General features: G+C 40.8%; 1 protein-coding gene across 1 annotated transcript; it reads left to right on the forward strand.

Annotated features, from left to right (window-relative positions):
* Positions 1-1,052: 1,052 nt before the first annotated feature.
* CPOX (coproporphyrinogen oxidase) lies at positions 1,053-15,347 on the forward strand. Its single transcript, XM_036851025.1, has 7 exons — positions 1,053-1,823; positions 4,309-4,452; positions 5,042-5,152; positions 5,788-5,929; positions 7,973-8,191; positions 11,727-11,831; positions 14,000-15,347. Exons 1-7 carry the CDS (start codon positions 1,301-1,303, stop codon positions 14,085-14,087), a joined length of 1,332 nt encoding a protein of 443 aa, XP_036706920.1. The 5' UTR covers positions 1,053-1,300; the 3' UTR covers positions 14,088-15,347.
* The last annotated feature ends 944 nt before the right edge of the window (positions 15,348-16,291 follow it).

Consider the following 16,291-nt stretch of genomic DNA (forward strand, 5'->3'; position numbering starts at 1 on the left):
ATCTGCTAGAGAGTCAAGCATGCCCACCCTGCTAATGATATGCTCTGTGTAAGAGCTGCTGGATGCTGTTGTGGATGATAAAATATACTGCCTTGAAAAACTGGTTTGACCCGCAGACATGGAATTTCCATCGCTGCATCTAGCCACCAAGAAAAAACGTAGAAACCACCACCAGTGGCTTACGTAATTATCTACTACTAGAAATTAAAATCATCCTGGAGACTTAAGGGACAAATTAGCCCATGACAGTCCTTCTCACACTTTTATGTCCAGACAACATGGAACTGTGGCATGGTTACAGGAACAAAAAAAATCTATCAAATCTATGTTAGCTTCTTTCCTCATTTCTCTAACGTGTGTGTGCGCGCGCGCGCGCGCGCGCTGGGGGTCAGGAGAGGAAGGAGTGTGAATGTCCTGCCTAGCTTACCGGAGTTGCTGCAAGTACTAAACGTGAGAAATACTTGGCAGCACTCTACAGCTGTAGGATCCGTATGTTTAAATCTCTTCTTCCTTGAGCAGCCACACACACCAGTTCCTAAGTTCTATGCCGGTTTAGTAAAACACTTTGCTTTTCCTATTTCTAAAATAATTAAGTGGGCACTGTAGAAGCAAGGCCTGGGAAGATTTTTATGATAGAACTGTGATATGGAGTTGATCCCAGAAAGTCTTTTCCTAGGATTTTCTTAGGAGTCCTTTAACTAGCTTTTCCGACTCCTTTTAAAAACTAGCCCACAGGTACGGAGTTTCCCAGGCTCCGCCCCCACCAATCCTACAAGCTCTAGAAGCTCTAGAGGACTAGAACCGGGGACGAAGGGGCCTTCTATACATACAGGAGTCAGGGTTTGCAACGCTGTTTAGAAATATAAGTCGGGGCAGGGGTCTCTGGCCACATTTCTCCCCGGTTAGCCCTCAGCGCGTCCAGCCCTACTTTGTCTTCTCCCTGTGATTGGGTGAACCGCCGACCAGAGGTTGTACGTGACAAGAAGGCCTCTTTTATCTCCGCCTTCGCTTCCATTGCCCTCTCCTACCCAGCACCCCAGTTCTCTACCCGTGGGACCCGCCCTTCTGGGGACGGTGGATTCTTTTATCTCCCGGGCGCGCCCCTGCAGGCGGCGATAGAAGCCGGGACTACAGCTCCCGGCATTCTACGCCGGGGAGCCGACCCGGTAGTAGCTCTTTTCCGGCGAAGTTTCCCTCTGCCTGCGCTGCTCGCCGCTCGCTGCTCGCTGCTTGGCTCTCCAGGGCGCTCAGGGGCCTGTCTGCGGGAGGTGGGCACTGCCCAGGGTGACAGTGCGGGAGCATGGCCATGCACCTGGGCAGGCTGAGCGCGGGCCCCTGCTGGCTCGCGGCGCGGGGCGGCTGCGGGGAGCTGCGCTCTTGGTCCCTGCGCTGCGCGGCCGGACGCTTCTGCCGCCCCCCTGGCACCGCTTGCCCCGAGCAGAGCCGCGGGCTGGGGTACGGCCCTACTGCGGGAGGCGGCCCCCGGCTGAGGACCGGGCTGGCCGCGGGGCTGGCGGGGCTGGCCGGGCTGGCCGCCGCCGCCTTCGGGCACGTGGAGCGGGCGGAGATGGTGAGCAAGAGCTCGGGGGCGCCGAGCCCCTCGCCGGGGAGGCCGGAGGAGGAGGACGACGAGCTGGCCCGCCGCTGCAGCTGCTTCATGGCCTCGCCTGTGACCGACCTGCACGAGCTGCGGAGGAGGCCGGGCGACATGAAGACCAAGATGGAGCTGCTGATCCTGGAGACCCAGGCCCAGGTGTGCCAGGCGCTGGCACAGGTGGACGGGGGCGCCCGCTTCTCTGTGGATCGGTGGGAGAGGAAGGAAGGTGAGGAGGTCGGCCCCTAGCGGGAGGTGGAAATGGGGAAGAGAGGTCGGGCTTTAGTTTGCCGGCAGAAAATGACTCAGAATAGGGGATGGGAGTAAGGAAAGGGGTACCTACACAGCGACTGCTAGGTTAAAAGGGACACCTTTAAAATGATTGATACTGACAGGGTCATCAGTCCTCAGCTTGCAGGTGTGGACCCAGATCTGCTGTCACTCTAGTACTGGACATTTAAAAAATCTTTGCAATTTTATATGGCATTTTTCATACAAGTCTTAAGGTCAGTTTTAGCCAACAGGCTTGGATGTCCAAAGTTGTAACTGAGCATAGATTTTCTCCACATTTCCTCTGCTTCTCTGGGTGCGTTTACCCTTTCTCTTCCTTTGGAGATGGAAAAAGAAAGTCATCTCCTCATTACTAAGGGTAAACCAGTCTCCTCCAGCTGAGGGAGTTATTGTGTCATTGTGTCTTTTTCTCAGGTTGCGCAAGAAATATTTGACCTGGCTTGTCAGTGGTTCTGCCAAATGTACCCATCAGATTTCCTGCCAGGAAAATCTTTATTTCCACTGGTAAAATACTTAAGTATTAAAACCTAGTTCTTACAGCGTCCTACATTCATGACCATGTTATTGCCTATACAGTGAAACCTTACATCTTGGTCATAAACTTAAAGGATTTCTGATTCTTCTTACCTGGGACTACTGCAGCAACTTCTCATCAGCTGATTTGGGGCTGTGATACTGCCACATTTATTTTAAATGAAGTTAAATCTGGTTTTCATAGTGTTTTCCATCTTGTAATTTTTTAAAAAATTAATTTATTTTTGGCTGTGTTGGGTCTTGGTTGCTGCGCGCAGGTTTTCTCTAGTTGCGGTGAGCGGGAGCTACTCTTCGTTGCGGCGCGTGGGCTTCTCATTGGGGTGGCTGGTTGCGGAGCACAGGCTCTAGGCGCGTGGGCTCAGTAGTTGTGGCTCACAGGCTCTAGAGCGCAGGCTCAGTAGTTGTGGCGCACGGGCTTAGGTGGTCCGCGGCATGTGGGATCTTCCGGGACCAGGGCTCGAACCCATGTCCCCTGCATTGGCAGGCAGATTCTTAACCACTGCGCCACCAGGGAAGTCCTCCATCTTCTAATTTTTTAAGTGAAGACTGTTGAATCAGGACACAACCTGGACTAGCTGTGTGACCTTCAGTAGTTACTTTTTGTGCCTCTGTTTCCTCATCTATGAAATGAAATTTAAAAACATGTGAATGTATTATAAGGGTAAAATAAGGTGTATATATATGAAGTGCTGCAAATGTTGTTTGATGCTTAGAAAGAACTGAGACAAATTTTTTTTTTAAAGTTTATTTTAGCTTCACAATTTATTATTGATAATGTCACATTAATTTTCATTAACTTTTTTTTTTTAAAGTATTTGTTTATTTATTTATTTATGGCTGTGTTGGGTCTTCGTTTCTGTGCGAGGGCTTTCTCTAGTTATGACAAGCGGGGGCCACTCTTCATCGCGGTGCGCGGGCCTCTCACTATCGTGGCCTCTCTTGTTGCGGAGCACAGGCTCCAGACGCACAGGCTCAGTAATTGTGGCTCACGGGCCCAGCTGCTCCGCGGCGCATAGGATCTTCCCAGACCAGCGCTCGAACCCTTGTCCCCTGCATTGGCAGGCAGATTCTTAACCACTGCGCCACCAAGGAAGTCCTGAGACAAATTGTTTGGGCCACTTACTAGTTGCGTGGTTTTGGAGAAAGTATTTTGCCTTTCTGGGCCTCAGTTTTCTCATTTGAAATATACAAGGGTCGTACTGGGTCATCTTATGTCCCATCCAGCTCTAAAAATTTTTAGAAGTAAAACAAGCCAAACATGAAGCTTCATGAAACAATGAACTCTTGTGGTACCTCTAGTGTCTTAGAAAAACAAACCAGCTACTAGTAGTAAAGCTCATATACCTAAATGTTAATGTGTGTCTCACTCAGTTCAAGCTTCCGAATTCCTTAAGCATTTCAGTATCTGTTTTTAATTACCTGTAAACAAAATTAAAAGGCAAACAGCACACGGAGAAAAAACAATTGAAACAATATGGAACTCTTAAATTTGGCAATACTGGAACACTCTTTGAATATACTTATTCCTGTTTTTAATCTTAGCTTTCTCTCATGTATCACAACTGACAGCTGCCATTGTGAACAGTCTTATTTGAAGGGAAACTATTCCAGTGATTCATTTTAGATGATGACATAAGGATGTAGAAGAGTATTCAGTCGGGTGGTGTGGGGAGATAAAACATCCGCCCATGATCAGTAGCAAATGTCATAAAGCTAAGCTGGTTATCTAATTTTATTGTACTTAAAAATTATAAATATGCTGATATTATGGAAGATTTGGAAAATAGAGGAGGAAAATAACTCCTAATCCCACCACCTTCATGCAGCAGTTGTTTTTAACTTCGCATATACCCTTACATTCTCTCCTCATTTTACATTTCCATAAACAGGAGGTGGTGGCATCAGCTGTGTACTTCAAGACGGGCATGTTTTTGAAAAGGCCGGGGTGAGCATTTCTGTCGTTCATGGAAATCTTTCTGAGGAAGCAGCAAAACAGATGAGAAGCAGAGGAAAAAAGCTGAAGACGAAAGATGGTAAATCAGGCAATCTCAACAGCCTTTAACAGTCCCTGTAAACCTTTTCTCCCCGCAAGTTTTATTTATAAAGTACATATTGCTTCTGTAAAATTCCATCTGGGTGCATATGCCAGCTGAGCATGTTCACACTTACTTTTTTTTTTTTTAACATCTTCATTGGAGTACAATTGCTTTACAATGGTGTGTTAGTTTCTGCTTTATAACAAATTGAATCAGCTATACATACACATATATCCCCATAACTCCTCCCTCTTGCATCTCACTCCCACCCTCACTATCCCACCCCTCTAGGTGGTCGCAAAGCACAGAGCTGATCTCCCTGTGCTATGTGACTGCTTCCCACTAGCTATCGATTTTACATTTGGTCGTGTATATATGTCCATAGTTACGAAGAACCTAGGGGCAGGACAGGAATAAAGACGCAGACGTAGAGAATGGACTTGAGGACACAGTTACTTTTTAAAAATTGTATTTTAAGAGACAAATTGAAAAGCAGCCTTTGAAAATTGATTCAGAAACCATGTTGGAGTTAATTTGTCTCAAGCCAGGTGATCGAGTGCAGCTCGCTGCGTGTTTTACTTTCCAGGTAAATTGCCGTTTTCTGCTATGGGTGTGAGCTCTGTTATCCACCCCAAGAACCCTCATGCTCCTACTATCCATTTCAACTACAGATACTTTGAAGTAGAAGAAGCCGACGGTAAGGGCTATGGAGGTGTGGAAAGTACTATTGTGCAAAATGTGTATTTTAAAACACGTCAGGGGGCATAACATCTAAAATCAAGAAAAAATAAATACCATCTTAACTAGGTTTTTTGGGAAGCATGTGAAAGCTTATTCCTTGGCAGGTGCAATGGATTATTTATTAGATGTGAAAAGTGAAAGTGGTATTGCCTGGTCTCTGGCATCCCCATTTTCCTCCAGCACACAAGGAATGATTTAATGAACCCGAACTTAAAGTGCACACAGGGTTCTTTGCAAATATAAATTTATTACATCCAAAGGAAAACCTCACATGCAATGTTAAGTTGCCATTGAGAACTTGCTTTTGGAAATTATTTTCCACATATGTAGCTTTGCCAGTCACTAGTGCGTTGTCAGTGGGTTTAAGATGGGATGCAATTGATCATGCTTCATTATGTAAATATAGTTCCAGTCTATGTTTGCCATTAGCTGGGCCAACTGTTACCCTGTCAGAGCACCTGTGCAGTGCAAGCCACGCCTTTTGCTGTCTCTGCAGGTGATGGCATTTATAGCAATGTATTTAACTTTTCCTTTTGAGTACTGTTCTGCATCTCAAATTCCACATCAGAATCACATGTCTTGATTTGGTAGGTAACAAGCAGTGGTGGTTTGGTGGTGGATGTGACCTTACCCCAACATACTTGAACCAAGAGGATGCGGTGCATTTTCACAGGACTCTAAAGGAGGCTTGTGACCAGCATGGTCCAGATCTCTACCCCAAATTTAAAAAATGGTAGGTAAAGTTATTGAACTTGTCATAACCCCTAAGTATTTAACATTCCTTCTGCAGGTCCTGAAGGCACTACTGTGTCACTAAGTATCTTTTTCAGCTTATGAAGGTTGAACTGTTTCCTTCCTCCCTCCCTTCCTTCCTTTCACCAGAAGTGAGATACGAGTTTTAAGTGGTTTTAATACATTATTTTCTTAGGAATATTTGAATGTCTGTGATAAAAATTGGGTAGCAATATCATTTTTGATACCAGATGATCTAGGATATAAACTTGAAGATGATATATGCCTGAGAATCAGAGGCTTTTTAATCCTAAAGTGGGATATTAAATTCTCATCCCACACGAGGATTATCATCTCATTGCCATGGAAATGTGTTAAGGCATGGGAAGGGTTGGAGAACTGTTAGGAGAGGTGCAAATGTACTGGAGATTTTGGACAAGGAGAAAGTGGGATTGGAAACTTTGTGAAAGGAACTCTAATGGTAAAGAAAAAAGTTGTGAGGAGACCCAGGATATTTGGTAGATGTGGAATGGAGTCTGTGCATAAGTTGTTTGGAATAATAAGGTACTCAACATGGCTTAGAGCTAATTGCCATTCTAGAAAAAGGAGGAACAGAAAGGGTTTTTGGGTTTTTTTTTTTGCTTTGCTTTTAGTGCTAATATTTGTGGAATCTTGATGTTATTTATCTAAGAATATGGAGTTCAGCTTTAAAATCCTCAGAAAATATAAGACATTTAAATAACCTCTCTTTGATTTGACATTACCACTAAACACTGGACAGCTATGGACACACAGATGTAGGATGAAGGGTTGTTTTTCTCTTACAAATCAGCTTCCTTTCAGGAGGAGGATTGGTGGGGTAGACATTCTCACTCTTTTTTTTTTTTTTTTTTTTTTCCTTTTATCGCTGTTACTGAAGAACTTTATCCGAGTAGTATTAATAAAATATCTAGGATGCGGGCTAGCTAAAAAGTTTTTAGTGTACATATTTAGTAAATCTCTTCATTTCATAATATCATGAAAAGAGATTTGGAAATAACATGATTTAGTTAAAGCTGGCTTTACAGCCTTGCTCAGGATATACTTTAACTCTGTTAATAAAATGTACCTATGAAGAAAAGCCAAGAAGTCACAGTCAAGGTGAATTATACCAGCGCATCAGTTCTAGGGATTTGCATCTGCTGCCTTTTTTTTTTTTTTTAACTTTAAGCTATTAAGTCTATTTTTAAGATAACCTTTTCAATAGCTTTTAGTTTTTGTTTGTACAGGTTTTCTATTTAGGAACCCTCATTACACAGATATAATGAAAACTATTTCCAGGATGTAAACTATACTGCAAATTTAGCAATTAGGAAAAGACTTAGGAAATCTGCTCTAGTAGGCACAGGTGGGGAAAGACTCAAGAACAAATTGATAGTTTCATGTGCTGGTTCACAAGGGCAACCTTTAATGTTCTGAAGACTCATTCTCTGAACATTTCCTTCCACCAACCCTCCCCTGAGCTATGCATGCTATAGAGTCATCACATTTTATTGCCGAAAGAGACCTTAGAGATAATTTACCTTCCTTTGGTGAGTAAGAACTGATTCAGACAGCTTAGGGGTTAGCACTCCATCAAGGACCTGGTTTGTGTCATTGTTGGTAGAGGATTCCTGCCTGCTGCAAAAGTAGCAGTGCTTCTGAGGGCAGCAGCGTCACTTGTTTTAAGAAATACAGTGCTTTTAAAAAAAAAGAAGGAAATACAGTATTAATAGTGGACTCTGTTTCTTTTCAGTAAAGGTCTTAGAGTGCCACATCTTCAGATAGACATGTACTAGCTTGCCTATTGCTTTGTAGGTAAAAGTGTAAGCATTTTCTTCGTTGCTGATAACTGCAGGAAATCTGTCTAAAACTCTAGTTTCATTTTCAGACATGGACAAAAAGTAAGGGCACCGTGCTGGCATTAGTCAGGGATGGTGCGCTAAGCTGAAATGCTCACACTGATTTTCATGTCTCTCTGTTTTTTCCTCTTTGGTCCCTGATTTGGCCTTGCTGTATTTTCCAGGTGTGATGATTACTTTTTTATAGCCCATCGTGGGGAGCGGAGGGGCATCGGGGGTATCTTTTTTGATGACCTTGACTCTCCATCCAAGGAGGAGGTCTTTCGCTTTGTGCAGAGCTGTACCCAGGCTGTCATTCCTTCTTATATCCCCCTTGTGAAAAAGCACTGTGATGACTCCTTCACCCCCCGGGAGAAGTTGTGGCAGCAGCTCCGGAGAGGACGGTGAGTGAGTGACAGGAGAATGAACCGTCTCATTGCATAACTCTGGGGGGTAGGAGGTCGGGAAGTGGAGCAGCCGTAATAAGAGTGGATGCTATGTTGTCTTGGGCAGATACTTTGTCAGAGTTTTGTTAATACTCACCCTAATTTCTTTTCATAACTAGATAAATATCAAGTGAATTAAAAAACATTGTATAAAATAGTATTATAAAAAGAGCAAAGTTTGTTTAATCTGTGTATACATTAGAGAACCATATTAGGCCTATAGTAAGAACTTGTTGAATTTATTTCAGCTGCTTATAGTTTCTTCTAGCAATACCTTCCAGCCTTACGCCAAGATAGGAGAATCATTTAATGTTTTTGCTGCTTTGTAAATTTGGAATCACACATTTTTTTCATTTATCTTTACGTTTTCATGGAAGTTGTTACGATGAAAATAATCACTTCAGAAATTATTTACACTTAGTGATAATATTTATTAATTATGGAGATGTTAATATGTGCTGGCTAATATGTTAGGCAGTGTGCATCTAAATTTCTTCACAAACCTGTGAGATTGGTGTAATTATCATCATTTTACAGATGACAAAAATTAGTCTCAGCAAAGTAAGTCCCTTGCCCAAGTTTACACAGCTAGTAAATAAAAGATCCCAGGTGTGGAATCAGGTCATCGTGCCTTCAAAACTTGCAGACTTTCTTAGATGTGAATGAAGTTAAGTACGTCTTACTTCTGACCGTGATGCTCAACTTAGCCACCCTGCTTTGTGCACTCAGCTTGGTGAGCTCAGTTGGGTGACCAGCGTGAGGTCATCTTCAGCGGGGGTGTGATTGTGAATCAGCTCCAAATTATCCAATCTTCCCTCTCACAGCGGTTTCTCGTTACCATCTTAATTGCATGTGTACTACTGGTCCATGGCTATAAAATGGATTTCCTCATTTATGTTAATTTTGTCTCAGGCATATGAAACTTTGGGTACTTAAGGAGGTAAAGCTAAAAGGTCAACTTAGATAATGTTCAAAGTCTCAAGGTAAATGTTTGTTGTTTATTCTTTCTTAGGACTACCTCTGCTTGCTTGCTCCCTGTTTATAAACTTGGGAAAATGAGTGGGAAAATGAGAATTGATTAAGTGTTCTTGTTAGACAGTTCTTTAACAATGCATCTGTCTTGGGACTTTTTTTTTTTTTTTTTTGGTCCCATGATTTCCCAGATACACCTTTACTACTCCTTCCCTTCACTTGAGTGTATTAGGTGCCTCCTATGGCTAGGGACCATGCTGGGAAAAGCTCACAGTTTAGTGGGCAAGACCATCCTAAGAGGATAATTTAAAACTCTGTGGAAACAACAACAACAAACTCCAATAAAAAACAAGCAAGAAACTAAAAGAAGAAAAAAAAACAACTCTGTGGAAAGTGCAATGTTCTAGTTTTGCATAAGATTTCTTATGCAAAGGTAGCAGGTTTCGTGGATACTAATGAGGTGAAGCCTTTAAAACTTCTTGGACATAGGAATGATGTTTTATTTTGCTTGTTCTGTTTTTTTATTATTAATTGACAACATATTTTGAAAGTTCCATTTGTGTGTATTATTTCATGTCTGTGTTTTTTGAATTAGGCGGAAGTGTGGGGTATTAGGTTAATTTTCTGTGGTGTGGTGGGTGACTGTACTTTCAAAGAGAGGCTCCTTCTACCACCCATGTCTCTGGGCCTTAAAATGGCAGTAATCTCTGGGGCTTAAGATAACCCCAGCTCTTCGCTGCGGTCATGAGCCCTGTCTTCACTTTCTTCCACGGCATTCATAACCCATTATCTGTATTACTCTTCCCCACTTCCTTGCATCCCCTTCTGCATGACTTTCCCCTGCAGTGGTTAGGCTGCTTCTCTTGTGACTTTGCAGCCTCTTGCTTGGCTATCTCATTTAGTCTCTTGTCCTCAGTTACTACAATTCTCTCCCCAGACCTTGAACCTCCAGTCTTAGTCTTCTTTTTTGTTTTGCTGTATTTTGGGAAAGGGAAACAGGATACAGTGTAGGTATCAGTTAAATTGAAGGGAGTGGTTAAGGTTCTTAGTTTATAGGAACCTCGGAGAGGATAAATGTATGGAAAGGATCAGAAAGATCAGATCTAAGCCAAACCTGGTGAGAGTCAGGCTGATACACAGAAAGGAGCATTGTTCTCTCAAAACAGAAGAGCAGCACGGGGATCCTATAGAGGCTCATTTGGGAGCTCCTTACAGAGGTCTTTGAACAAGACATCTGTACAAATAGAGAATCACAGCCATCCCTTAAGTATCATGTTTCAGGAGGGTAACATCAGGGGTGAAAAAGGGAGCTGAGAGACTGGAGTTCTTTTCCATGGTCTTAGGAAGAAGTTAAGAAGATTCACTTAATTTATCTTTTGAAACAGACATAAGAAGGTATTAAATAGTTATTAGTGCACAGAACTCAATCAGTGATAAATAAATGGTGAGGACTAGAAAGGGATCCATGAATGTAATTTATTTAAATTTTCTCAGAGGCTTTGGCAAGTTTCCACAGTGAAGGTTGCTTTCTAAAAATTGAAGGACTGCGGGAATCTAGGGAATATTTTTCTCTAGTTGTGATTAAATACAGTAACCAATGCATAAACGGTAATATCTGAGGGAAGTTTAGACCAAGAGAGTAGTTTTTGAGTGAGTTGAGAAATGATATGAAGGGGGACTATTGAAATTTTCAGATTTATGGATAATTCTCAATTCTTTTGGGTGGTAGAAATTATCTTTTGAAATTGGAGAGAAGAGACCCTTTTACAAAGGATCTCTTGATGTTAAAGGCAATCACAGATTTTTAAGCTAGACAGAGTTTAGATATGACTCTATGGCAATTCATGGAAAACTAATATCCTGAACCAGGTTTTAGTTGATGCTAAGGACTGAGCACTGCAACTCAATCACTACCTTCTATTATGACTTTGTCATTAATTTGCAGGAAGACTGAATTATATGACTGCTTATTAATGCTGTTAACTAGTTTAAGAAAAGGAAATATCTAGAATATATTAGTAATTATTAATAGATTTCTGTTATCTGTTCTTGGCTTTTCAATTACAAGAGCTTTACACTGTCTTAGTTTGTGTGAGTTATTAGCAGTGAAATGAAGTCTTTGACTGTGAAGCATCTCAGACTCTAGGCGAGGGCCAGAAAGAGCTGTTTTATCCTGATAAAGGGTGCCATTTGCTTTTCTTAATTGTTTTTGTGCCTTCAAGTTCTAAGCTTTGTGTTCATTCTGTTTATTTATTGGAAAACATAACCTTATTGTTTTGTAACTGCTCTATGTTGGGGCTGAATCTATATCCTATTGTTTGTTGGATAGAATAGCCTTTTCTTTATGCCTTTCCAGATGGAGAAAACTCAACTGATGAGACTGGTGTTTTCTCTGCCAGTTCCAGCTGATGGGGTGGGAGGTGGTGGGAAGATGCCCCCCCTTTAAGTATTTGTTATGGACTAATCTTAAGAAAGGGATTACTCAGCCAATCCTTAATCTTATTTGATGTCTTTATGTCAGGTATGTAGAATTTAACCTGCTGTATGATCGGGGTACAAAGTTTGGCCTCTTCACTCCAGGATCCAGGATAGAAAGCATCTTGATGTCTTTACCTCTCACCGCCCGGTAAGAATAACTCATAAGAATAATAGTTATTCCCTACCCTCCACAAAACATGAACATTGACACCACAAATGTCTTTCCTAAAGACTCATTGGTTTTGACTTTGCTGCCTGTATAAGAAAATCACAGGCAAATCACAGGAAAATCAAACTGGTTTTTTTAAGGGGTGGCAGGATAAATGATAGAGCTTTATATGTGAGAGCAGGGAAAGGATAGAGGGAGTGAGAAGATAGGGTGGATGATGGTGTCTAGGGAGCTAGATCGACTGTTCCTACTTGGTGATTTTCTAGGAGGAGCTATGAGCAAAGCACATTTATATGAACATAACAACTCTTGAATTTTATTGGAAATGATTGCACTTGTGGGGAAAGGTCTTACTTGCCACTGTGAAGTACTAAGCTTGTATGAAAGTATGCGGGATTATTTCAGATGCTTTACGTGCTGCCATGGTGTGCTTCCATAAAGGTTAATTGAATCTCTGTGGGGAATTTTAAAATCTATTTATGTTGGTGCTATTAGGTTAATAAAGATCTACAGTTGACTTTTTTGGCTTTGAGGAAGTGAGAATGGTGTGGATCCAGACTGAAATAGAAAAGATGAGAAAAAATACGACCATTGCTTGTTTTAGAAGAGCTAGAATCTTCTTTTCTCCATGAGTTTAAATATCCAAATAAGAATGGACTGGCTGGCATTGAAGGTCTGCCTTGCGTCATTCTGCTGTGCAGATCTAGCCTTGTGAGATCAGTACCCTCTACCATTGTCACTACGTTCAGAATGGCATTGGCTCTGTCCTTGTTTAGCTGTTGTTCGTGGGATCTCATGTCCTGGCTGGATTCTCATGCACATCACTGTTAGGTGTCCTTGCCACCCTAGAGGCAGGATGTGATAAAAAGTAGACATGGGCTTCCCTGGTGGCGCAGCGGTTGGGAGTCTGCCTGCCAATGCAAGGGACACGGGTTCGAGCCCTGGTCTGGGAGGATCCCACATGCCGCGGAGCAACTAGGTCCATGAGCCACAACTACTGAGCCTGCGGGTCTGGAGCTTGTGCTCCGCAACAGGAGAGGCCGCGACAGTGAGAGGCCCGCGCACTGCGATGGAGAGTGGCCCCCACTTGCCACAACTAGAGCAAGCCCTCACACAGAAATGAAGACCCAACACAGCCAAAAATAAATATAAATACATAAAGAAATTGACACTTTACTTAAAAAAAAAAAAAAAGATTGTGAAAAATCTAACAATGAAATATAGTAACTGTCAAAAAAAAAAAAAAAAAGGATAAATTAAAAAAAAAGAAAAAGTAGACATGAGATCTTAAGGCCTCGGATAGTCTACCTGATCTCTGCTGGCCTCTAATTATAATGCACATTCCAAACTGCAGGTAAGGGCAGATTATAAATCAATCCCTCGCTCAACTGAATAACATTAACGCAACAGGTTATTTTTAGCTTCTTAAAGTCTGCACTAGGGGTCTGCAAACTTAAGGCTTCAGGACAAATCTAGGTCCACTTGTGTTTATGTACAGCCCTTAAGCTAAGAATGGAATTTACATGTTTAAAGGATTATTAAAAACAAACAAAAAAGGAGTAGGCAAGAGACTGCAAAAGGTATGTGGCCCCAAGAGCCTAAGGTGTTTATTATGTGGCCCTTTACAGGAAAAGTTTGCCAGCCTCTGATCTAAACCAGTGTTTGCCAGATTTCATACTACAGTTTGACCATTTTGACCATATTTGTATATTTATATATAATCTGAGGTATTATTTACTTAAATTTTATACTCTTATTTTTTTCAGAGAGAAAATTAAAGGCAAACCAACATTTTTGTCATAAATAGAAAGTAACCCATTAAAATAAATGCTGAAGCACTAAGCTAAAAAAAGTTTGCCCATGGATCACCTGAGATTCTATACTTTATGAAACCCTGGTTTATAGTAAAAGTATGTTTTGGCTCTGGAATATTAATATTAGCTAGAGCATGCTCAGGAATTATTAAGAAACTTTATTTCTTTAGCAGCAGATATTTTTTGAAAGCGTAGTGAAGACAAAGAGGTATAAGTCTTTTTATTACTCTTAGAATTTTAGTTTTCATTTATTTTTAGATAAAGAGGTATGTGTGTTGTTTATTTATTTTTTATTGTTGTTACGTTTTTTGCTTCTGTTTTGAACCTGCATAGATGGGAGTACATGCATTCACCCTCAGAGAACTCCAAAGAAGCTGAAATTGTGGACGTTTTGCGCCGTCCGAGGGACTGGGTGCACTGATGAAGGCAGAGAAGTCTTCCTAGGGTCTGGGGGACACACAGTGGGCCCCCTGCTCCGCTGGCTGGCACCACCGCCACTGTGTGGCACTTAGTTACCTGTGTCTCAGAGCTCCAGTCTTCTCCGCCCTGGAGTCTGCCTCCTTTCCTGCTGAAATGTGTTTTAAGCACCACAAGCTTCCGCTGGATGCTGTTGGTGATGGGTGGTGAGGTGGCAGCTTGTCAGAGTCAAGTGGTTGATGTAAAACTCATTTATACTTTTAGAATCATTTGATATGACTAGTTTACAAACAGTGACAATTTCCAAGAATTGGTTTAGGGGGTCTAAATATTATAATTTGTATCAGGAAACTGCTCATGTTATTTTTGTCTCATATATTTTTTAAAGATTTAGTTTCAGCCACAAAAGTCTGTTGTGGGATAAATTTTATGTTCATTAATTCAATGAGATTGAGACTAGTAATTTTAGAAAGCAACTGGAAATGAAAGTAAAAATTTTACTTTGTCATTACTGAAGTTTCTTTGATCATAATCTTTATATATCTTTCTCTAGAGATCATAATATTGTAAAATATTGACTTTTGTAATGATAGATATTTAGGAATACTTGAAATTTTCTTAATCTCTGCATGTGTTACAATTCAGTGACTACCTATAGTTAACTCTAAAGTGACATCACTGTTATTTAAACAAGGGATATCTAAGTTGTAATTTTGATTTTTGTAGAACTATAATTTGTTGATGCTGAGATTCTTTGCACTTTTGAATGTGAAAGCTTATACCCTTGGATTCTGATACTTAAAAATTTCTATTCCAGACATTTCTGTATGGAGGTTTAGACTAAGAACAATCCTGGGGATGTTGTGAATTTAGGAAATGAGAGACATTTTCCTTCTCTAATGAAAGCAGACATAACTAGTGTAAGAAGCATGTAGGCATTTTATAAATGTATTTCCTTGAATATGGACTAATTGAAATTGTCCTCTTTTTAAATTAGAGATTCTGCAACTCTTACCTTTGCTCTTAAGAGAAAATCACAACAGAGTTCTCAAGACTTCTTTGTTCATATAATAATGTGAATATTTTATTCATAATATATTGAAGTTTGTAAGGAATGTTATCTTCCTATATATTATTAAGCATTATCTTGGAATATGTTGAATGTATGATCATGTGTGACTCTGTAGAGCTGGAAAATGTATGAATTCTTCAACTCTTACAACAGGTGTGCTGATAAATTTTATTATGAAATATGACTAAGAAATGTTTGTATTTTTCATTTTTTCCAGGGTAATTGATATAGGGAAGATAAATATTTCTTAGTACTAAAACCATAGTTCCTCGTTCCTAGGTATTTTACCCAAGAAAAATATAAGTTTTGCAGTTGAATTTTCGTAGCAGCTTTATTCTCAATAGCCAAAATCTAGAAATAACGCAACTGCCCATCAGCAGGTGAATGGATAAACAAGTTGTAATATATCCATATGTTAAAATACTACTCAACAATGAAAAGGAACATCTATTGATAAAGGCAAGAACATGGGTGAATATCAGAAGGTCATTATGCCAAGTGAAAGAAGCCAGACACAGAAGAGCACTCACTGTATGACTACATTACATGAAAACCTAGGAAAGTCAAACTCTAACAAGAGAAAGATCAGTGATTGCTAGGGGCTGGGGTTGGGGAATTGATTGTGAAAGGGAACAAAAGAATGTTTTGAGGTGATGGAAATGTTCTGTGTATTGATTGTGGCCGTGGTTACCAGACTGTGTACATTTATCAGAGCTCATTGAGCTCGACACTTAAAATCATGAAATTTTATTGTATATATGATTTATACTTCAACAAAGTTGATTAAATGAAAGAAAAAACATTATTAGGCATATAGGAACAAATGTTCAATAAAGTTCAGTTTGCCTTTTACAATAAAAAGTCCCCATCATTTAGATCTGCCAGCCTATTTAGTTGTGTTTAGGGCTCTTGGAGTCTGGGCATTGGACTAAGAGAAATTTCAAAAATTTTCTGTGCATATCAGTTTTTCGTACTCTTCAGTAACGTATTTTTCTCACAGATGAGGCTATGTCTGGGGAAAAACGTAACAGAATTGCATAACTATTGGAAAGTCATTCTGCTGTTATTCAAAATGAATTTGTTTCAAATTTGTACTGATGTCTGAGCCTTGGACACCTAACTGCTGCTGGCTTACA

This window comes from Balaenoptera musculus, chromosome 4 (assembly GCF_009873245.2).
Source record: "Balaenoptera musculus isolate JJ_BM4_2016_0621 chromosome 4, mBalMus1.pri.v3, whole genome shotgun sequence".
Lineage (NCBI taxonomy): Eukaryota > Metazoa > Chordata > Mammalia > Artiodactyla > Balaenopteridae > Balaenoptera > Balaenoptera musculus.